At 38.1% G+C, this 24,225-nt stretch overlaps 1 protein-coding gene across 5 annotated transcripts in view; it reads right to left on the reverse strand.

Moving 5' to 3' along the window:
• The window catches only part of AATF (apoptosis antagonizing transcription factor), a 104,202-nt gene that overhangs the window by 15,817 nt on the left and 64,160 nt on the right, over nt 1-24,225 (reverse strand). For 3 of the 5 annotated variants that reach the window (XM_078437420.2, XM_078437421.2, XM_078437422.2), the window contains exons 9-11: nt 19,263-19,330; nt 17,337-17,417; nt 9,642-9,713 (exon numbers count right to left, since the gene is read on the reverse strand). In XM_078437420.2, coding sequence (XP_078293546.2) covers nt 9,642-9,713; nt 17,337-17,417; nt 19,263-19,330 — 221 coding nt within the window. The remainder of the gene's footprint in view (nt 1-9,641; nt 9,714-17,336; nt 17,418-19,262; nt 19,331-24,225) is intronic. The other 2 variants (XR_013552034.2, XR_013552035.2) reach the window with 1 other exon arrangement.

Genomic DNA, 24,225 nt, shown 5'->3' on the forward strand with positions numbered 1-24,225 from the left:
AACTTGGGCAAGTTACTTAATTGCTCTATGCCTCAGTATTCTTATCATAAAATGCAGATAATGTCAACCACTTCAGTGGTTTCTTTTAAGAACTGAATGAAAAGGTACATGAACAGCTTAGCACCATTTCTGGTATATAGTAAATACTCAATAAATGGAATATGATGTTATTACTCTGTGTCATTTCACTGCAGACTTAGGGTGGATAACTCAGAGCAAAGGATGAATGCACTTAGAAACAGAAATGGTCTAGATATCTTAGCAACCTAACGCTGGCTCAGTGATCATTGAGGGAAATACAAAAGTAACGTGAAAACATTTAGCCCCTGCAGGATACTTAGATGTGATTAATACAATATTATAAGATATTATATTTTAAAAGATAGTAATAATAAAACACCAGAACTTAAAAACAGGAAGTCCTTAAGAGAAACATTTACATTCACTTTAAAGAATGTGAAAGATCCCTTTGGGGGAAAAAACGGACTCACAATCCTCTGAAGAAATGATAGGAATTTAACCGAAATGAGAACTATAGTCAAGAAACCCCATTTTGAGGACAGATTTATCTGTTCAGCATCTACAATCTCTTTCTAGAAGATGTGCTTTTATCACTCTATATCCTGCTTGGAACCAAGGCTTCAATTTGAGAATGCAAATTCACTAGAATTGTGTAAGACTGAACAGTAGCAAATCAGGAAAAACAGAAAAAAACAATGGCAGTTTTCAATCCAGTTTTAAAACTCTGTGGCCCACGTCTCAGGTTTGAACTTGAGAATGTTTCCTTTGTCCTTTCTGACATTACTGGAGGAGGAAGGCCCCAGGCCTCCTATCTCTGTGCTGGACGCCATCTTTAATGATGATGTATGGGGGTCCTTTCCCCTCAGCGCTGCTGGGGGGTCAAACATGTGATGCTGCCCGCCTGAGTATCAACAAGCGAATTATAAACTGTGTCAATCCGAGTTAATGCAAAGCTGTAATCCTCTTTAACAAGAGATCAAATCACTGCTGTGAGTTATGTTCATTCTGTAATCTGATAAGAAAGAGAGGGAGCCTCTAATAAAAGAGTAATGGGAGCCTTTAATGACGCTGGTAAAAGGCAGCACCAGTGAAAATATTGCTCTCGTTCCTGCTGATTAGATCAATGTTGCATATTTGCCTGGACTTGTTTCACCTGTCAGAATAACCTGTGTCTTTTTAGGAGATAAGAAGCCTCAGAGAAAGCATCTGTATCTTAACCATTCTTGCTTGCCAGTTTTTAACCAGCGAAAAATGCTCTGTGGAGGGTACTTCTGGGGTTATTAGCTGATGTGCTCTCAAATGCAGAGCAAACTACACCAGAATATATCACCATGATTCAATGCCAAATTCTCTTAAATAAAGGGGTAAAGTAGGCAAAGGGGAGTCAAAAATGGTCTAAGTAACCTCTGGGTTACCAATTAGGGGGAGAAGAATATCATCAGTAGAGTGGTAGAATGTGCCCATATTTAGGGTGCAGACCCACACACACAAAAATGGCAAGCGGAAGATAAATTGCCTGTACAAATTCTATTATACCAAGACACCTCAAGAACAACGTGGCAGTGATGTTGACAAAGCACTTTACAATGCTGGATTACCTTTGTACGTTTCTTTTCTAGAACTCCAAATGTAAAACAATAATGTATTTGGTGCCTAGTTTTCATTAAAGGATCCTCTCCTTGTTTTTTTTTTTTAATTTTGTTTTAATGTTTTATATATATATATATATATATATGTGTGTGTGTGTGTGTGTGTGTGTGTGTGTGACACACATACATATGGCGTGAGTTGTGGAGGGGCAGAGAGAGAGGCAGAGACAGAATCCAAAGCTGACTCTAGGCTCTGAGCTGTCATCACAGAGCATGACGTGGGGCTTGAACTCACCAGCTGTGAGATCATGACCTGAGCTGAAGTTGGACACTTAACTGAGATACCCAGGCACCCCTCTTTGTTCTTTTGTAACGCCAGCAAGCTTCATAACAGGAGTAGGGAAAAGCGTTTTTTTATTGTAGGGGAGAAAATGGGGGCTAACATGGAAAATCTTAGTTTTTATTGAGAATTTCCTTAAGTTCTTTGCAAAGGAATGGGGAACTATAAAGTGTTAATAGTGTTACCATTTTTGTAATAAGAAACAAAGCTTCAAACAACAACAAGAACAACAACAACAAGTTTCTCAAGAAAATGCAATAACCTAGCCTTGTAACAGAGGGTACTAGAATTGGGTTTATATAAGAACAGTTGTCTGAAGCAGCAGTTAATGCTGCAAACACCAAGTTTCTTTGGCGCATTCGAGCTGCTAGTTGATGCTGAGACACCCCCCCCCCCCCACCATGCTGACAGCCAGAATGCTCTGTGGAGGGGCACACCATGGCAACAGAGAACATGGCACATGTGGACTCCCTTCCCAAATGTGAGGTGGCAGCCAGTATGAGGAACATCTCTGGACCTGTCTCTGAGGTCTCCCTCAGAATTTGCTTCTCCCTGTTACACCAGCATTTTACCATCTGACCCACATCAACACAACAGAAAAACAAGAATTAACTTCTTTAAAAGTCTGCCTGAGAGGGTCTTTCAAAAACACAGGCAAAATAACCCCAGATGATTATTTCCACAACCTCCAAATTCTTCATTTTGTTGCAACTATAATAAGAGATCATCTGAATTTTTACTTCAGACTCTCTTTGGTCTAACATCACTCCAGGGGATTCACACCACGTAAAGTAAGCTGTTTCTAAAATGTTGATAAGCTCAGAATAACTTTAGTCATCAGAGAGGCTGAACAGCAATCCTGTAAATCATGCAAGTAGCACCCTGACCTGTTCTCAGTGGTAACAATATACTTAGAGGGATTCTCTCCCAAAGAGACACCAAACCTTTTCTCCTCCTTAGCCCATGGATAACCCTGTCGTCTCTACAATATCATAGGATACTTTGCCCTCTTAGCAAAGATGACTCAAAGAGCAAACAGTAGCTGCTCTGAGAGCTGAGCTGCCCCGTATCAAGGGCTTGCCAAAGTCAGTGATCATTGTTAGGGTCATAGTAACCTCCTTCCTTGCATGCAAACATGGAATACATTGGCAAAGTGGGATTTCTTTTATTTTCTCTCGGTACGGGGGATGTTCATCAGGCCTGCAACAGAAACCACCTTCCTACCTCCTAATGTTGTAAAGGTCTACTGGACCAGCACAAATGAAGTATCTCGAGTTACGCGTGACTTTCTAACATAGGAGACACATAAAGGCATAAAAGCACATAAAGGCATTAAATTAGTATACAAAGTTTATCCAGAAAAAATGCCCCCAAAGGAAAATTTGGTAACACAGGGGCATAAACTGGGCTACTTTGCATTTAAAAGGTGTTTTTTTTTATTTTTTTTATTTTTTTTTTATTTATTTATTTATTTTTTTTTTAAATTTTTTTTAATGTTTATTTATTTTTGAGACAGAGAGAGAACACGAACAGGGGAGGGGCAGAGAGAGAGGGAGACACAGAATCTGAAACAGGCTCCAGGCTCCGAGCTGTCAGCACAGAGCCCGACGCGGGGCTCGAACTCACGGACCGCGAGATCATGACCTGAGCCGAAGTCGGCCGCCCAACCGACTGAGCCACCCAGGCGCCCCAAGGTGTTTTTTTTAAAAAACATATTGCTTGAATATAAAAACTGCTAGCACGAGAAAAGAATATGTATCAGCAGAAATTAACTAAATAGACAACACTACATAGACCACATCACAGGAGACACAAAATGAAGATGCCACTGCCTTTTTAAAGATCCTTTTAAAGATAGCACTTCTTTCTCCACTAAGGGTATTTTAATAGCCAGGGTTAAAGATCTCTTCTATTCTCTCCCTTAATGAGAACTACGTTCCAGTTTCAATTCAAATTTGACCGAGTGCAAATTATTTTTTAGCTCAAACTGGATGATTTTAGCTCAAATTGGGGATCCAAGGACGGGTAAACAACACTCAGATTCTGCCTCGCTTCTCCTCCAAAAAACCCCCCAAGCATTGGGAAATTCAGGCATATGTGTGGAACAATAAACTGGAACCGAGAAACAAAGAAAAGAGAAGGGGTTCTCTCCCCAGACTTGGCTAAGGTGGGAACCACAGGTGGAGCTGCCTCTGGGAATGAGAAATCAAAGGGCTAGAAAATGTATGTGTGTTTTACCATGATTAAAAAAGGGGGTGGAGGGTACTAGTCAGGGATGAAAAAGCCAGTTTTATCCACATGGTCCATAGGGCAGAAACCATAAGGGAGAGATCTTCCATTCACAGACTTTAATACAGAAACAATCAAGACCTTCCCATTTCTTCTCCATATTATTGATATAATTTTCTGACGGAAAATGTCCTTTTTTTCCTGGTGATAAAAAGCAGTGTAAGCTTATTGTAGAAAAATTCCGAACACCATGGAAATACACAGACCAAAAAGTAAATGTGTTTTCTCCTCCCTGCCACCCAGCAACAAATACGTGGTGCGGCTGCTGTACACTGCGTCAGAGCTTCTTACTTTGTAGTGGAACTTCTATGAGTCCATCCTCATGGCAAAGGACTGGACCAAAACACAAGTACAGAAAACAAAACATTGGGAGTCTCCCTCACCCCTTCCCTCATGCCATTCCTTTCCCAGAGGTAAACACTGTAGATATTATGATGTATGGTCTTGCCAAACATTTCCCTAAGCACTGTAACGTTTATATACATGTATGTACATATATGCCTGTTTTTATCTTTATTTTTAAAACAAGTGGATGGTGTTACAAGCACGGTTTCTTTTTCCAGTCAACAAAATAACCTGGAAATCCATGACAGCACAATTGGTTTTTTAAAGTATCACTTTTTTTTCTATCACATGTATCTATTTTCAAAAAGGCGGATTCTAGTATAGTATTTTATAGCCTACTTTTCCATTGAACATTATGTTAATACCTACAGCACTACTTTGTCCTTTAAAAGCTCTTTATAATTTCACTGTGATTTATTTAACTAGTTGCTTATTGGTCATTTAGTTTCTTATTTTCCTCCATTATAAACCATGTTGCAACAAACATTTTTATTTTGTTTTGTATTTCCTATTTATTCTTTTACTGAAATATAGCTGACACACAATGTAAAGATTCTTGATGCAAATATATTTGCCGACTTGCTATTTCCTTAGGTCAATTCCTAGAAGTAGATTTTCCTGGGTCAACAGGTAAGTATACATTTAAAATTCTGAAACACATTGCCAAATGGCCCTCCAAAATGATTTTTGCCAATTACATTCCCGACAACGGTATATGAAAGTGTTTCCCCATACCATCCACACTGAGGGTTACCAAGCTTTTAATGTTTTGTAATTTTATAAGGAAAACAATGAAATATCATTTTAACTTGCATTTTTTTTTTTTTTTAATTTATCCTATGTGTGTGAGAGAGACAGAGAGAGAGAGAGAGGCAGGCAGGCAGGCAGGCAGTGTAAGCAGGGGAGGGGCAGAGAGAGAGGGAGAGAGAATCCCAAGCAGGCTCTGCACTGTTAGCACAGAATACGATCCAGGGCTTGATCTCATGATCCTATGAGATCATGACCTGATCCAAGATCAACAGTGGGATACTTAACCAACTAAGCCACCCAGGTGCCCCTAATTTGCATTTCTTTGATGAATGAGATTGACAGTCTTTACGTTTTTGAGATTTTTTAAAAATGATTTCTAAGTTTGCTTGTTGACATGCTTTGCCCATTATTTTTACTGGGATATTCTTAGACACTTCTAAAAACTCTTTACATAGTATTTTACATAGTAAAGAAAAATATCATATTTTGAACTTTTCCTTGCCAGTTTGTCATTTACTTACCACTCTGTTTCAAAGTCTTTTTCAATGTGACTTAAGGCAGTCAGATCTATAAATATTTTTCCTTACAATTTCTGGCCTTGGTGTCATGCTTACAAAGCCCTTTTCTACCTCAAAATCATAAAAAAATTCTCTATTCATATATGCACACCAAGAACGACGTATCTGTAACTTAGCAAAACCAAAACTATTCATTTGAGAAAAAGTGGTATACACTGATACTGATATTTTAACAATTATAAAAGTTTCCCATCCTTCAGTATATTTTGTTATGTACAAAGTAAGAGACAAAACAGTACAGTAGCAGATAGTCTCCAGTTATGGAATTACTCGAAGAAAAACAAAATAGGCCAAGCCATGACTACCTCTTTCTTAAGATAAAGTACAACACCTATTGGCCCTGAGAGTTTGCATACTAGAAGCAGAGAGAGCTAATAATGCAGTTACTCTACCCATAGTCAACCTGGCTTATTCAGACTATGGAGCATGAGCAGTTATGTGGATAAATGCCTCCTATCCCTGGGAAGCACAAAGGGAATGGAGTGTGCTGCAGTAAAAACACATGCTCAGTTGTCCAGCTACAAGACTTTTATTAAATTCCTTATTAAGTGGGCTCAACAAGCTGGAGAACAATGCTGATAATAAGCAATCAGTCCACAAGAGACAACCTTTTCCCCCCACCAAAACTGAACGCCGGAAGGACTATCACCCAACAAATGTTCCCAACCCCTTCTCCCTTGCCTGCTCTACCTGAAGGAGCAACTTAGCACAGTTCTATCCAATGAGATATAAGAATAAGTTTAGAAGGGATTCTGGGGAAGCTTTTCCCTTTCTTTTCTTTTGTTTTTTCTTTGTTGTTGTTGTTTACTTTTCTAATAAAAGAAAGTAGGTAAATCTGACATCACTTCTTTCCTCTCTTCTTCCTGCCCTGAACATGTCTGATGGCTGAAACTGTAGCCGCCATCTTGGGACCACAAGAGAAAGACCAAGAGATGCTGGCCCTTATATCATTGAGAAGGGAAAACCACTGGCAGGAATTGCATGCTACACCTACAATTTTTCTGTCAGAAAAAAACAAAAAAACAACAACAACAAAAAAAAAAAACCCAAAAAACAACCGCTCACTTGCTTATGCCTCTGCAGGCAGGTTTTAAGTTTCTTACAGACAAAGTCCAACATGATCCTAAATAAAAGAGCCATTTTCAAGTAATCTTTGGCTAACATGTGGTTGCAACCCTCAGATATTTTAAGTGAATAAGTAAGATTTAAGAAAACGAAGTGCCCCTGGGATATTAGGTAATTCAAGAAAAATCCCAACTAAGAAGGACAAAAAGTTGATTTCTAAATGATCTAGTAGTAGTACTATATTCAAAAGATGGCACTAATATTTAAACTGGGTTTCACTTTATGCCTGGGGGAATAATGTTTCCTTAAATGGGTTTGTTTTAGTTTTAAACATCTAGTTTTCTTTTCCTTTGATGTAACTTTTCATGTTGTCTTGACAGGGATTTTAAGTTGCACTCAATTTACTCTGTAATTTTAAAAAACAGACTGGATCCAGAAATAAGCGGAAATAAACAAACAAAAAACCCCAGCCAGCCAGACAAAAGCATTCACTTGCAAAAAGCATAGGCGAGCATGCATAGTCACAAAGTTCTGACCGGAAATGAATTTAGAACCTTCCATAAGCTCTTTTGTACTTCGGGATACTGAACAAGGGCAAACAAAAAATAAGTAATCACTGTGTTCACGTAAACTTGCAGATCTACTACTTTTCAGGCCAGGAGGGAAAATCTGATGTGGTTTAGTAGCAAACAACACTCTCATATAAAAAGGTCAAATGTACCTTGAGAAATAAAACTGGCAGACTATTATGTATTTACCCTAGGACTAATAATTTCACTTGGTAAAGATTTATGTTTACAAATGTCTACCACAGCATTATTTACAGCAATAATTAAAAATAACTGTCCAACAACTAGTGAATGGTTAAATAAGGAACATAAAAATATTATAGTCATTTTAGTGACATGAATATGCTCACAGTATACAAAATATTTAAATGAAAAATTCACAACAGAATATAATTTTAGTTATATTCTAAAGAAAAATAAGAATATACTCGAAGGGAACTCATAAAGACTGAAAGCTGGCCAGCTCAGTCAGCGGAACATATTACTCTTGATTTTGGGGTCATGAGTTCAAGCCCCAATTTGGGTAGAGAGATTACTTTAAAATAAATAAATAAATAAAATGAAATGTTTAAGAAAATTAAAAAAAAAAAAAAGACTGAAAGGAAATATTCAAAGATGCTACAGTGGCTTCCTCCTGCATGTGTACATACTTACATACACACATTTCCTAGCTGCCTATGCTGAGAGAACCTAGCAACAGTGAAACCCAGTGACAATGAACACCCTTAGCACACAGATCTTGGTTTCTAAATACCACAATCCACAAAAAAGAATCAGGGTTCCTTGGAGAAAGACAGACTCCAGGGTTGGAACAGGGAAAGTATAAGACAAGCCTAGAATATCCCGTTAGAAAGTAAGAATGTACTCAAGGAATGGGGATATTTCAAAAGGACAAAAGCCAGCTTGTAAGGGCTTCAATAAGCTGAACAATTTTAAAACAAAATAAATGATAGTAATAGATTATAATTCACTGAATAAAAAAAAGCAGGAGTTCATACTAATATAATGAATGACAAATAAATGAAAGAGAAGGGATATGGCTAAATAAGCAATATTATAAACATATTATAATGTAGAATGCCAACTAATAAATATAGAAGGAATTATTCTCTAAAAAATGGCTAATTATTAATTGTTATATTATGAGGATACATTTCTTGGATATATTTCTATTTTGTTTCAGTTTTATAAAATGAGCATGTACTTCTTTTGTAAAAATACTAAGGAAATCCTCAATGGCAGTCTGAACAAACACAACTTAATACACATCTCTAGAGCAGTATCAAGCCATTTTAAAAAAGGAGAGCAGGAGCGCCTGGGTGGCTCAGTCAGTTAAGCGTCTGACTTAGGCTCAGGTCATGATCTTATGGCTTATAGGTTTGAGTCCTGTGTCAGGCTCTGTGCTGACAGCTCAGAGCCTGGAGCCTGCTTCAGATTCTGTGTCTCCCTCTCTCTCTCTCTCAAAAATAAATAAACATTAAAAAAAATATTTTTAGGGGTGCCTGGGTGGCTCAGTCGGTTAAGCGTCCGACTTCGGCTCAGGTCATGATCTCACGGTCCGTGAGTTCGAGCCCCGTGTTGAGCTCTGTGCTGACAGCTCAGAGCCTGGAGCCTGCTTCAGATTCTGTGTCTCCCTCTCTCTCTGACCCTCCCCCGTTCATGCTCTGTTTCTCTCTGTCTCTCTCTGTCTCAAAAAACAAATAAAACATTAAAAAAAAAAATTAAAAAAAAATTTTTTTTTAAAGGAGAGCATACGCACAAAACCCACAAACACACAGAGCAAGTACAAGTGCTGTCCTGACCCGTCTGTCTGTCCTAGAGAAAAGCCCAGATGTCCTAGGCAGGTGGCTAAAGTTAAAAACAAAATAGCAAAAACAAACAAAAACCCACCAGAGGCAGCACTGATATTTACAGAAATTTTGTTTTGGTTTTACAGTAATTATGGGGTGAAGAGATGTGACAAGGACCCTTGCTATGATGCCAATGACAAATGGTTAACTGATAAGAAGAAATGGAGAGAGCGACAGGCTGTAGAACAGGTCAATATCAGGCTGTCATGGAGCCATTTGAGACACATAATTAATCTATTACTCACCTGGCATCATCATTCATTGTAGTTTGGTCAATAGGTGCCATGAAGCTTAGTAGCTTGCTAAGGACGTGAAACCTAAATAAAGCAGGAAACAAACAGGCAGCAACATTAGTAACCATTAACCTAGAAAAGGAAACACATTCTATGAGCTAACAAACTCCAGAACTGACCACAGAAGCATTTGGCTCCAGAATGAAAATAGGGAACAATTCATTGGCACATACTAATCACAACTGTATTTCCCTCCAGTTCTTTTATATTACAGAAGTCTGATAAAAGCACATTGTAAATGACAGTAGTTCAACACAGATTCATTTACATCACAGTCCCCAGAAAGAGTAGACACACTTACGCTCTTGAGCAATATACTAATCCTCAAACATTACTCCAGACAGAAGACAATAAGGACTTGAATACCCCGTTTTCCTCCTCTAAGTATATCCTCATCATTTTTGGTGTCATTACTAGTAGTTACTAGTGTAGGTAGTAGTACAACACCCAAGTTACAATGCCTCACCACCACCATCACTCACTAGCACTAGTTCCCTGAGTCAGAGAAGGCTTCTAGAATTCCACACCATCTCTACTTACTAGACCCAGGTTTTCATTTCCCCCATCCTTAAATGAAGGATTATATCTGAGTACATAACAAGTTTGATCCCTAGATCTTCCAAGTCATGGTGTTATGGAAATTTAAATAACATCACTTCCACTTCCCACCAACAGGAAAAAAGGGTATTTTTGTATGGAGTGCTTCGAGATCCTCCAGAGAAAGGAGCCGAACAACTATATGACCTTATACAGACCAAATTATACAGAAGAGAATTAAAAGCAGCTAGCCCTTTCTGTTCATTATAATAGAAGAGGATGTACGACAATATGCATATTATAAAATTCTAACCAAAAAACTCTACTTGGGGGGCATTTGGCTGGCTCAGTCGGTAGATGTGATTCTTGATCTCGGGGTTGTAAGTTTGAGCCCCACATCGGGTGTAGAGATCACTTTAAAAAAATCTTTTAAAAAACCCACAAAATTTTACTTGAACAGAACACTATCCACAAACAAAAATATGATATTTTCGTGTACATAATATTAGCTTTACAGTGTTAAAAATATTTTTACACGTATCAAATAATTTGATTCTCTACAGTACCACCCACAGCTGAGCCTCCCAAATTTCATTCTTTTTTTAACAAATGAATTTTACAAGAATAATAGTAACGAGATTTCCTTCATTACAAGAGTAATAGAAAATGTATAAATTCATTATAGAAAATATGGAAAAAAACCAATGAAGCACACACAAAATGTATAGTTCCTCCACCTACAGACAGTTGTTAACATTTTGATTAGTTATGTTTGTTTTTCATAGTGACGCTGTTATTTACCCACACACATACACACACATAAATTTTGTAACTTCTTTTTTTAACTTAGCATTGTAAACATTGTCCCATAACAGTATCAGAATAGCTGAATACAATTCCAGGAGTGGAAATACTATAATACATTTTTGAACACGTATATGCTCCCAATTCTTCATATTTCATAAGATGCAAAAACAAAATCTCTATGCATATCTGTTTTTTTAAATGTTTGCCACCTCCTAATTATAAAAAGTAATATATAATTCTTACAAAAAGAATCCAAATACAGAAATGTATAGAAAACTGACAAGCCTCCTTCAGCCTTACACCCCAGAAATAAACACTATTAATTAAAACTGTTAAGTATGGCTGTAGAATTTTCTATATATAAGACAAAAATAAACTTAACACGGTTTTCACATAAAAGGGAGGTTGTAATATACTTGATATTCTGCATTATGCTTTTTTCCACTGAACCTTGCCATATTCTATTCTTTTCCATAGTTGTAAAACATTCCATTGTTAATATAATTTATTTAATCTCCTATTGATGGGCATTTACATACACTGCCCCCCTTTAAAAACCATACTAAATAGTGTTAAAGTGAAAATTCTTATACATTAATTATTGTATGTTTGTTCACATAAATTTCCTTCGGGCAGATTTTGAGATGTGAAATTGCTGGTGAATCAAAAGGTATATACATAGTGAAAGCTGAAACACGGAGCCAAAATACCCTCCAAAAGGTTATGTTAATATATGAGACTATAAACACTCACATCACCTTTTAAGTAATAAAGCATAAGTACTATTAATAAATGCATTTTAATGTCTTTAGGCTTCACCAAACCTTGGTGTCCATCTGAAAACATGAATACTGTTCTTGGCTGTATCCAAAGAGAGGTTTAATTCACTCTCTGGACAAAGACTATGATGAACTCTACTCCACAGTTGTATTGTCCAATCCAGTAGTCACTGGCCACATGCAGTTACTTAAGCACTCGAAACATGGCTAGTCTGACTGCTGCAAATGTGCCTAAATGAGAAAAGTGCACCAGATTTTGAAGACTTGAGATGGAAAAAAGAATATAAAATATACCATTAATAATTTTAAAATAATAAATTAATGAATTGTTGAAATACTGAGTAATATTTTTGATATTGGGTTAAATGAAATATATTATTAAGCTTAAGTCCATCTCATTCTTTTTACTTTTTAAATGTGGCCACTAGAACATTTAACATTATATATGTAATACATACTCTTATTGGATGATACTGCTCTGTGGAATACTTTTACATTTTAATACAGTATATTCAATAACTATTAACAGCATGATGAAAGACAGACTTTAAGAAGTAATCACATTAAAGATGATTTAATAATGTGTACTTAATGCAATAGATTTCATCTAATCTCAGTGCTGCTGAGGATGGATGCATGTTTTAGTATTAAAAACACCTTTTAACAACCATACCAAGAAAAGACAAATGTAATTTTACTGCAGAAGAACAGACAAACACAGTAAGACATCCTGTTATTAAAGGCCTGAGTTTAATTTATTTACACTAGGAATTCTGATTAAATCATGATAAGATCTACTTACATATAATGCTCAGTAAAAGTACTGATAATCGATAATTACAATTATTTTCCCAAACCAAAATATTCCTTTTTTAAAAATAAGTTACTTTCTAGCACCCAACTAACAAGTTGCCAAGTCCAGTCTGACAAGGCTGATGCCACTGACCTGCTATCATTTAAACTGATGTTTTCACAAGTTAATGTTCATCTTTGCTATAACATTTCTGGAAATCTTCTCTCTCCAACTCTATCACAAACAAAAGAGAAAACTTGCTCACTAATGGACCTAGTATCGGTGATGACAGCTGGGACACCTACCAGCTCTTCTTGAGGTCTAATTTAAGGAAGTTATTTATAATATTCCCATGCGGCCTGGGCCACATGTTTAATCCTTTGGGCCAGAATGCTAATGTAGCCATTGCATCATTTTAGTACCCGTACAGGCCAGTGTGTCCTGCCCAGAGAAAGAAAACAGGCCACAGGTTAGAAGCATGGGCTCTGTGGAGCGCCTGGGTGGCTTAGTCGGAGTAAGTGTCCAACTCTTGATTTCGGCTCAGGTCATGATCTCATGGTTTGTGAGATGGAGCCCCACATCAGGCTCTGCACTGACAGCATGGAGTCTGCTTGGGATTCTCTCTCCCTGTCTCTGCCTCTTCCTCGCTTGCATGTGTGTACACACTCTCTCAAAACAAAAGACAGATAGAAGCATGGGCTCTGCAATCAGACCAGTTAACTCAAACCCCAATTTGCTACTTACCAGCTCTGTATGGGCCATGTGAGTTACCTTCTCTAAGCACTTTACAGAAATTAGCTCATCTAATCTGATAACACCCTCCAAGATGCGATTTTTATTAATATACTCATTTCACAGATGAGGAAACTGAAGCACAGAGATGTGAACTGACTTGCCCAAGGTCTCCAGGTTGGTAAGTAGAAGACTCAGTTCAATCTGACAGTCTAGCTCTACAGTCTGTGTTTTTTGTTCTCTCTGCACATAAACTGCATAGCAGTACCTGACAGTGAGTTTTACAAATGCTGGTTATCACTATTGCTATTAATAAAGAACACTCTCTGATTCTGACCACATCCTTCATATTCCTGGTCACAGGAAAGCAAGATGAATATGGATGCTAAAACTACAAGACAATGCAAAACATATGACCTTTTTTAAAATGTTTTAATTCAATAATTAATTTGTATTAATTTTAGACTTATAGAAAGATTGCAGGAGTGCCTGAGTGGCACAGTTGGTTAAGCATCTAACTTCGGCTCGGGTCATGATCTTGTGGTTTGTGAGTTCGAGCCCTATGTCTGTCAGCACAGAGCCTGCTTTGGCTCCTCTGTTCCCCCCTCTCTCTGCCCCTCCCACGTGCACTCTTCCTCTCTTTCTCTTTCTCAAAAATAAATTTAAAAACACTAAAAAAAAAAAAAAAAAGAAAGACTGCAAAAATAGTAGAGAGTTTACGCATTCCCTCACCCACCTTCCTCTGTTAACAATTTACATAAACATAGTGGATTATCAAAATCAGGAAATTAGCATTGATACAATCCTACTACCCAAATTACACAGCTTATTCAAATTTCTATTTATCTGAGAGTCTTTTTTCTTTCCCAGGATCTAATTTAAGACCCCAAATTGCACATACTTGCAACGTCTCCTTAGTCTCCTTCACTCTATAAGAGTTCTTCAGTCTTCCTTTGTTTTTCAGTGACTCACTACAGTCTACAGAATAAAGTCCGAATTCTTAGCATGGTCATGACCTAGCACTCAGCTACTCATACAGCCTCCTTCATCTCCTGCCATTCCCCCATATTCACTTTAAGTTCCTGTCAAAATAAATTAAATTACAGCTCCTAAAATGGTATGTACACTCTCAAGTCTGTGTTTTTGCAAATGGTACTCTCTTTGGCCTTTCACTAGGCTAACTCTCCTAGCGTGCTCAGTGTGAAATGTGGATGGTATCTTACAGGAAGTCTTCCTGAGCAGCCTACATCTCCCCATGGGCAATGGGGTGACCACTACACCAGGGATCCACCAACAGCATCACTGTCCACTTATTGCTTGCCATCCTCTCCTGAGGACATACTCCTTCAGGGCAGAATGGGTTTTACCTGGCACCTCATATGGTTCCTAGAATTTCAGAAGGAATCCTTTTTATATTTTAATTAACCACTTCTTACATTTTAATGTTTAACCTGGTTTATTAAATAGAATATCTGTCTCCCACTTGTCTGTTGCCAGAATAAGATTGTCAATGTCTCTGGATTTATGGGGATGTGTAAATCTAAATCACTATCAAAATGCTATGAAACCAGATCTACATACTTGCAACTCTAATGAACAGTTTAATGAGATGAGTCTATTAACATACAAAAAACGGTTGCTATTAAAATAAAATCCTGTTTTTTTTCTTTCAACTTAATAAATAATAACTGTGATAAGTATATTTTGATTTGGGAAACAAAAGACTCATGTTCTTCTAAGTTATTTGCCATGCTAGAAAAGTACTCGGTTCTCTAACACTCACCCGGACTTCTTACTCTGTGCTATGTTTACGTTATAGCCATTCCTTCTTACCTAGTGAGCATGTTAATTTTAATGACATAATCATCCAAAAAACATTTCTGGCTGACTAATGTCTACAAGGAATTACAATAGATAGATACGGTTGGAATTGTCTTAAAGAATAAGGGAGCACAATTCTTGCTCTCAAGGGGCGCATACATATAGGTACTTGCCCCAATATAAAATTCATAACAGTAATGTAGAAAAGAGATTTTCTCCTCTCTCAATTCTTCTAATGACTGTATATTTGCAACAGCAATACCAATAGGTAAGTACAAGAGAAACCAAAGAAATTAATACTTTCGAATGCTTTCTACATACCATTTACACGATTTAAAAAAAAATTTTTTTTTAATGTTTATTTTTGAGAGAGAGACAGAGAGACACAGAGACAGAGAGCAAGAGCAAGCATGAGTGGGGGAGGGGGAGAGAGAGAGGGAGACACAGAATCCAAAGCAGGCTCCAAGCTATGAGCTGTTAGCACAGAGCCCAACATGGGTCTTGAACTCACGGACTGCGAGATCATGACCTGAGCTTAAGTCGGATGCTTAACCAACTGAGCCACCCAGGCGTCCCTATAAAGTAGGGATTATTATCTCTACTTAGTAAATAAGAAAAGTGAGGTCCAGAGAATAAAGAACAACCAAAATTGTGTGGCCAGACAAAGCCAGAATTTGAACCCAACTCCCAGGATTCTGGGTTCCTCCCACTAGAGAACATTTATAGCCTCATAAAGCTACAGTTTTAAAAGCACGGTACTGGAAGAATGCCTGGATGGCTCAGTCAGGTGAGCATCTGACTCTGGATTTCAGCTCAGGTCATAATCTCACATTCTTGAGATTGAGCCCCATGTCGGGCTCCACGCTGAGTGTGGAGCCTGCTTGGGATTCTCTTTCTCCCTCCCTTCTGCCCTGCCCGTTCCCCCCTTCACTCACATCCTTGCTTCTCTCAAAAAACAAAGAAATAAAAGCACAGTACTGGAGAAAAATCTGATCTACGTTAAAGAGTAAGTCTGGCTCTGTAGTCCATGTTCTTGGAATCATCCCACTAAAAACAAACCTGGAGAAGTACGAAGACTTGGAAATTCTGACATATTAAAAAAGTTAAACAAACTGTAAAATAGAACCTGAAATTTAAGAAAGTGACTTTGAATAAAAAGATGATGAAAAGCTGCTTTGCGCTTCTGCAAAGTGAAAGAGAACTACATATTTCCTGGTGAGTTTAACTTAAATTAACAGGTTAATTAAAGTAGTTGTGAAAAAAAATAAAGTAGTTGTGAAATCTGCTTCTCTGAAGTTATTTAAAAATGAGATAGATCCACATTTGTCTAAAGGCAATCCAATGACAGGCAGGCTCTAATAAGGATATGGGATTAGCTATCTGTCTAAATTGTCCTAACACAATGAGTTTAAGATTTTTCTTCCATGTGCACACCAATTACAAGAAGTTTCTTTGACATGCAGGCTTTGTAAGAATATTACATAGCGGGCGTATAATATCATGTATCTGTGTACACACACACACACACACACACACTCACACACACAGGATTGAGGGGTTTCCTATAGTCAGAAATATGTTTTCTCATAAAAATTGTATTTCTCGGCGCCTGGCTGGCTCAGTCAGCTGAGCATGTGACTCTTGATCTCAGGGTCATGAGTTTGAGCCTCACTCTGGGTGTAGTGATTGCTGAAAAATAAAATCTTAAAAAAAATTATATTTCTCATCTCATTTAAGCACATTGTTAACATTCTCTGGAATCTTCGTTTATATATTCTTTGCATAGTGTATACATGTATGACATCATGAAAATGGACCAATTCTATTCTAAATAAGCATCCAAAGTAAAATTGGTAAATTGTTCTATAGAAATCGCTTTTTAAATATAAGACAATTTCAACTATCCTATCTTGTTTTCTTATTTCTCTTTCAGGAAAAGGCAGGCATTATTTAACCCATCCCTTCACAACAGCAAAAAGGAACAGAAACTATAGTCTTAGAGTATGGTATTAGAGTGAGAAAAATTGAGCCTCATGAAAAGCCACCAGTATTGTTTTAGTTATTTTTCTGATCCTTAAAAACAGAATCATCAGAAGAAATAGAGAAATGATATAACAGCCTTTAAAATACAAAAGATGTAATGTAACATGTGAAAATTTGTTCTACAAAGTAACTCACCGAAGTTTCCTTCCTTTGCTGGCTTTCCTATCTACTTTCTTGTGGATTTTGCTTCGCAATTTCTGGATCGCAAGCCACTGCCTGGGAAATTCACAAGCAATGTTATGCATCATCACAAACAGAAATAGTTATACCTATTGACAAATTGGAATTTTTCTCACTAACAACCTTGCAGAAAGAAATCATCAACCTACATCAAGTTCCTCAAGATAGTCTGGGGCCAAAGTGACTAATCAATTGAAGAGGATTTGTGCAATGGTAAAAAAACAAATGGCAGCTGGGAAATTCTACAGCGAATTTGGTTAACAATGCTCCTTAGTGTCTAGAGTTGCTGTGACAAGCACTAAATCCAGCAGTCTGCAGGAAAACCCATCAAACTGGGTATAGCTGCTTGGGTTTGCTTTCAGTGTTTTAGCTGCACAGCATGTTCTATTACTATTACTGCAACTGCTATTCAGCCTGAATACACGAATTCTTCAATTTTCCCTTTGTTAATGCCCGTGTGTTTTTTCTTGCACTTTCCAATTTTTGCTAATTTTTTAGAATTATCCACTACTGACACTAGTTTTACAGCCATTTTGTTTATTTAACTTTCATTTCACCTGTGGTATTTAAGAATGTGCTGCTGAGAGGTAAGGGTTCTTTCCCTCCCATATAATCTCAATATGACTTGTCACACTTACAAAAAAGTGAACAGTAATCCTTTACTATCAAATATGGAGTCAGTCTTCAAATTTCCCAGATCATCTCAATTTTACAGTTAGTCTGTTCAAATCATGGCCCAATATTCACATATTCTATAGTCCTTTTAGATTAAAAGGAATTAATCTTTCAAAAAAAGGATACTGGACTAAGAAAATCTTCATAGATTCCTCACATGAACAAATTCCTCACATGAACAAATGTAAAAAAAAGGAGAAGCAGCAGCAGCTAAGTCATCTTACCTGATTTATACAACGGAAACTCAACATCAGAAAAAAATAATCTAGGGAAATCCAATTACTGTAATCTTAATATAATCTTAATTACCATAATCTATTTTATTGTAAAGTCAGATAAATGTACAATATAATCACCACTTAAATGCAATTTGCTGTATCACATTAAATTTATAGTGAGCAGCTCTCTATAGCCTTCCAGAGATACACAAAATATCAACAATATCCTACCCCTAAAACTCAAAGAATGTTTTACTCAAATAAAATTATTTCATCAACACAAATTTTTCATTGCATTCTCAAAATGCTGCTCTGCCCAGAATCCCATCCTGGCACTTGGAGCTTTTGTTTCCTTTCATGCTTTTGCAAATTATAGCTCACGGCTATTTAAATGTACACTATTCATTAGGTAGCACTCTAAATGCCCTTTTTATTTTCCAACCACAGGATGAAGCATACACACAAGAGCCTTCCTTCACTACTTTACATTCTACCCTGACATCTGGGTAATGCTGCCACGTTCCATTTCTAATTGTGCCGAAGCTTTTACTGAAGGGGTGGAGGTCTAAATTAGGGCAGACTCAAACAAAGCAGATTCAACTATGAGCAAGGAACCTGTTGTGCACAGTGTCACGTTCTGAGGGCCGAGAGCACACATTTGGGTGGTTACTTTTTATCCACTGGTCAGAGGTTGATACAGATACAATCACCGCCCAAATCAGAGAGCAAAGGGCATAAGGAGGACTCTGAAAACCACACTCTAAAACAAATGCATATAGGTGTTTTATAATCTCTCATTCAAACTGCACTTAAGGCAGGGTAGGGTAAACAGGATTTCCATCGCTTTGTCTCTCTAGCTCTTATTATCTTGCTTAACTTTTATAGTTACAGGGCTGATCACTGCCTTTGAGGCAGAATTAAAGGGACTGAAAGAGAGAAACTATTATATAGGGCTGCTTGCATGAATAGAAAGCCGTATCTAAATTACCTTCCCATGGCCACTTGATCATTGGGATCCAAGGAGCTGGTCTTTCGTTCTATGAGTTCTCGAAGGAGCTTGTGGAAAAAGGAAAGCAACTGATTTATTTATCATCTCCCAGCACCAACTGACTTTAAAAGGGCATAGTAGGGGGGCGCCTGGGTGGCTTGGTCGGTTAAGCGTCTGACTTCGGCTCAGGTCATGATCTCACAGTCCATGAGTTTGAGCCCCGTGTCGGGCTCTGTGCTGACAGCTCAGAGCCTGGAGCCTGTTTCAGATTCTGTGTCTCCCTCTCTCTCTGCTCCTCCCCTGTTCATGCTCTGTCTCTCTCTGTCTCAAAAATAAATAAATGTTAAAAAAAAATTAAAAACAAAACAAAACAAAACAAAACAAAGGGCATAGTAGGAATTCTGAATGGCATAGTGACTGCTCTAAAACTACAATCAATAAGGGACAACCCAGTGGCAAGAGCATGACTGAATTCCCATTAACCCTTTCATATTTATATATCTTTAAAAAGGTGGCTATAGCAATAGCTGAGAACAGAAGTCCATTTGGAAGACTTATTGTACTGCAGTTCATTTCAAAAGGATCAATGAGTGTGCAACATTCCCTTCATTGTTTTTATGATTAGTTTTGTCCATCTCATCGATACCGATGGAGAATCTTTAAAAGGTCAGGTGGAAAAGGCTGTATGGCAAAAAGGAAAATGCATCAGCTTCTCACCAATAGGATAATGGTACATGGTTAACTTCTGACCTATAACCTCCAACAGCCAGGAAGGTCATCCTCAGGCAAAAGCCTTTATTACATGTAATTAAAAGTGTGAACTTCATTCTCTTGCTTTCCATGGCTGGTACTCCACCATGCTTACCATGAAGTGATTCAACCACATATGACACTCACACATTCACGGCCATGACAATTATAAGAGGGAACCTAACGAAAGTCACATGTGTGTACTGCAAATATGGGAGAACCAGTCTCTCGTCCCATACAGTGAGCTCCATGAGAACTCTACATTACTCTCCTACTCTCCGCTTAGTCCTGGGCAGTCTACTCATCTGACCTGAGTGTAAACCTGTAACTTTCACACAGACTTAAGAATCTGCATTGGATCTTAAAGTCCTACTAGGTGAAGAGGAGTAATGTTTAAAAGTTAAACATTAGGGGTGCCTGGCAGGCTCAGTCGCTAGAGCATGTGACTTTTGATCTCAGGGGCATGAGTTCAAGCCCCAGGTTGGGCGTGTAGCCTGCTCAAAAATGAAGAAAGGTTAAACATTAAGGGAGGACAGTTTTAAATTACTATTAAAAAAAATCTAGATATCATCTCTCCTATACAAGTGCTATGTGTAGGGAAATAGCAACAGAGATTAAAATCCCAAAAGTCTTCTGAGAGAAATCTAAGCGAAGACACTAATATAATCCTGCTAATCATCTGTCAATAATATAGGTTTGACTTTACAATGTGTTTCTTCACCAAAAAAGGTCATTATTTTGTAGGTGAGGCATGGTAGCAATACAGATATTTCACCAAGTTAAACAGCTGAAGTCTGTGGGAGGGTAAAGAAGGAGGAATAAATTCCTATGAAAGTAGTTCACTCTCTAATTTTCATTTGTTTATGTAAGTAGGCACTAGAAGAAGTAAAACAAATTTATAGAAATGTTCATCTCCATATAAGATGAATCTTTATTGCAAAAGGGAAAAGGATATCTCAATCGCAATTAAAAAACCTCCTGTGATGCTTTTTCATTTGCTTATTTTGGACATTATTACTACAGCAATTACGTTTAAAAATGTGGGGACCAGAGGCCACTGGTTTATTATCACTAGAAAACAGCAAGCTATTTCTCTACCCTGTTTATCTGATTGATTCCCAACATCTTTCTGGCAGCCAATCTATCAGTTTATCTCTCCTACTTCATCACAGTCACTTCTGGCAGCTAAATACAAGATCCAAATCCAGTGTTACACAGACATACGACACAGTAAACCTATGTAGCACTGCTACTCTGTAAACGGCTGCCCTGAAGGCTAAGCCAAAATGGGCTTCTGGTTCCTAGTCAATATTCTGTCAGAAGCAAGGTGGTGGGGGTAGAGGGGGAGAGGTTAATAATAAAACCAGAAGAAGGAGAAGAAAAAGAATAGAAAGAAAACACTAAGAAAGGAAGGGAAATAACGGAATGACTGCATCTCATTGCCCTTACCTTGTTCCGGCCACAGAAGAGATTATAACAACTGTTCCTGGTTTTCCTAATCGTCTCTGATCCCTTGAGACTGGGGCTGTCATGGCCACTGGGAGCAAGTGCTCATGGAAGGCTGCCCCAGCACAACAGGGGTGATCCTCTGGAAGAAAGCCCCATATGCCCTTCCCGAAGTCTGGAAATTGAAGCTGCACAACCACAGTGGATCTATTACATTTGCAGTGGTCTCTGCAATTCAAACACCACGTTGGTGCAGCATTTCTTTCAAGCACTCTGTGTACTTTCCATATTCTGGGCTGCATTTTCACTACCCAAGTGCCCTGCACAGCTGTTCTTAGCCATTCATGACAAGGAAGATGATTTTACTGGTCAATCTGGCCAAGTCTAGTTTATTCAGTCTGGTGTTTCAGAAGATCCTGTTGTGTGCAAGGTAGGAATAAGAAAGTAGCGAGAAAATACAAGTGAACAAACCATTCCCATGGTGCTTGCTATTTCCCACAGCTGACGCAATCACTGGGTTTTAATTTAATTAGGAAAACTGCTTTCGAAGAAGTTGCTGAAAAATTAAGCTTTAGGAATATTGCTGAAAAATTTAATTTTGCCTCTCAGTTCAATTTTTGTAGCTTAACTTTATGAATAAACTTCCCCATTAAAATACAGGTTTCTGTTACAGTTATTGGAGCTTTTTATTCCAACAATAATGACACAATATTTGTAATTTTCTTTGTGACTAGGAAAATGGGGACATGCGTGAAATATTTTTGTCCCAGTCTGTTTTAATTCCAGAGTCAGCTCACAAAAGCTTGATTGTTTCTCTAGTTCTAGGGGAAAATCACAGATGTAGTTAGGTTTCCAGGTCAGCCCACAAAAACCTATTTAACCTGTAACAACATACATGAGAAATAGCCCTGATAGTGCTGTTCAGCATCTAATCAGCATTTATAATACTTTGTCTAGAAAAATGCATGCCAGAATCAGTTAAAAATGGCAGACTGAACACATTAGTTTATCTCTTCTCCCTTCTCAACCCCTCTAAAAGACAGGAGAGGAATAAAACAAATGTATTAACCCATGAGAAAGAAGAGGAAGGGAGAGTTAATGAGAGCAGATTTTCATAAATTTTTCAGAGACAGTCAGGAGATAGAAGAGTAGAAGGTAGTTATCACCAAAGTGCCCAGAGGGAATAAGAGGTGAGGGTGGAACTAATTAGGCCCATAGAATCCCCAGGAGGAGGCACAGTGGCAGAAGTGGGAGGGACGGTGCCACTGGGCCCTGACTATCCCACAAGTGACTAACCCCTCTACCAACCCCTCTCACGTGGAGAAAAGTTTTCTTCTCTGGAAAAAATGAGCCCCAGAAGCTCCAGATGTAAGGCTATGAGGTAGCAAAGGCTGGGATGCAGAAGGGAAAGGTGATGCCCATCTTCTGCCTCATTCCCTGACCCTACACACAGAATGCCGGCACCCAGACACAAAACCTCCCAGGCAGGAGAGTGGGGGGGAGGGGCGGGTCCTCCCTGGGAGAAACTCCATCGCTGATCCCTCCTCTCCCCAGAAAATCACATCTCTAAGTTCTGCCATTTGAAGACAATTCCAAACAGGAGGTTTGTTCACAGTATAGCTCAGGTTTCAGAGACACTTGGAATGTCTTACTAAATATGAAGAGAGTTAAGGATCACTGGCATCTGAGGAAAGGCTCAGACAGAGACCAAAATAGGACGGAAAAAAGGGGACACAACAAAGCAATGTGGAAAACAAAAGAAACCTAAGGAAAGGAAGAAGAATAGACACTGTCGGAGAAGTGAAAGAAGATACACTTCCCTAAGAACAGGAGGCTATGAGAAAAGAGTAAAATAAGAAATTCAACACGAAACAAAAAAAATTTAAATTGCAAAGAACTGGAAGATAAATGTGCAAAAATCTTTCAGATCTGAAACAAAAAGGCAAAAAGATAACATCCTCCTGCTTATTTGTGTTTTTGGCGTGTTTTTTTTCCCCTTGCTTGTATGTAAGAGAAGAAAAAAATTTAGAGGACAATCCAGAATGTCAAACATCTGACTTTGTTAAGGCTAGGAGAACATAATTAAAGAAACGGTAATGACAATTTCCCAAATTGAAGGACAGGAATGAGCCTGCAAAAATCTAGTACAATGAATGAAAAAAGACCTTTCCCAAGACACATCATCATGAAATGTGGAACACTGGAAGTAAAGAGAAGATCCTAAATGCTTACAGAAAAAATAGGTCACATATAAAGAGGGTGACCACATGTCCCAGTTTACCCCAGAGAGTCCTGGGTTTATGCCTGTTGTCCTAGTATTCTTTCAGGCTAGCACCTCAAATGTCCCAGTTTTGACAATAAATTATACAGTCACCCTACATATTAAGGAATGAAAACTAAATGGGATTAGACATTTCAACAGCAATAGCAGGTACAGAAGGATTGCAGAGCGATGCCTTCAAAATTCTGAGGAAAATCACTTTCAACCTCAAAATTCCATCCACAAAGTATTACCAAGTATGAAAGTTACATGGAGACATTTTCACACATGCAAGAATTCAACAATTTTCTTTCCACACACTCTTTCACAGGAAGATGTGCTTGAGTAAAATGAGCATGTAACAGCAAGAAAGGGAAAGACAGGAGACGTCAGAAAATAGGTCTAACTCAGGAAAGCAGCAAAGGCAGGTCCCAAGACTACTGATGGCAGGGGCCCAGAGAGCAACCATTCCAAAAAGAACAGAGTCCAGAGAGCTCTAGAAATAAG

This window comes from Panthera onca, chromosome E1 (genome assembly GCF_046562875.1).
Source record: "Panthera onca isolate mPanOnc1 chromosome E1, mPanOnc1 haplotype 2, whole genome shotgun sequence".
Taxonomy (NCBI): Eukaryota; Metazoa; Chordata; class Mammalia; order Carnivora; family Felidae; genus Panthera; species Panthera onca.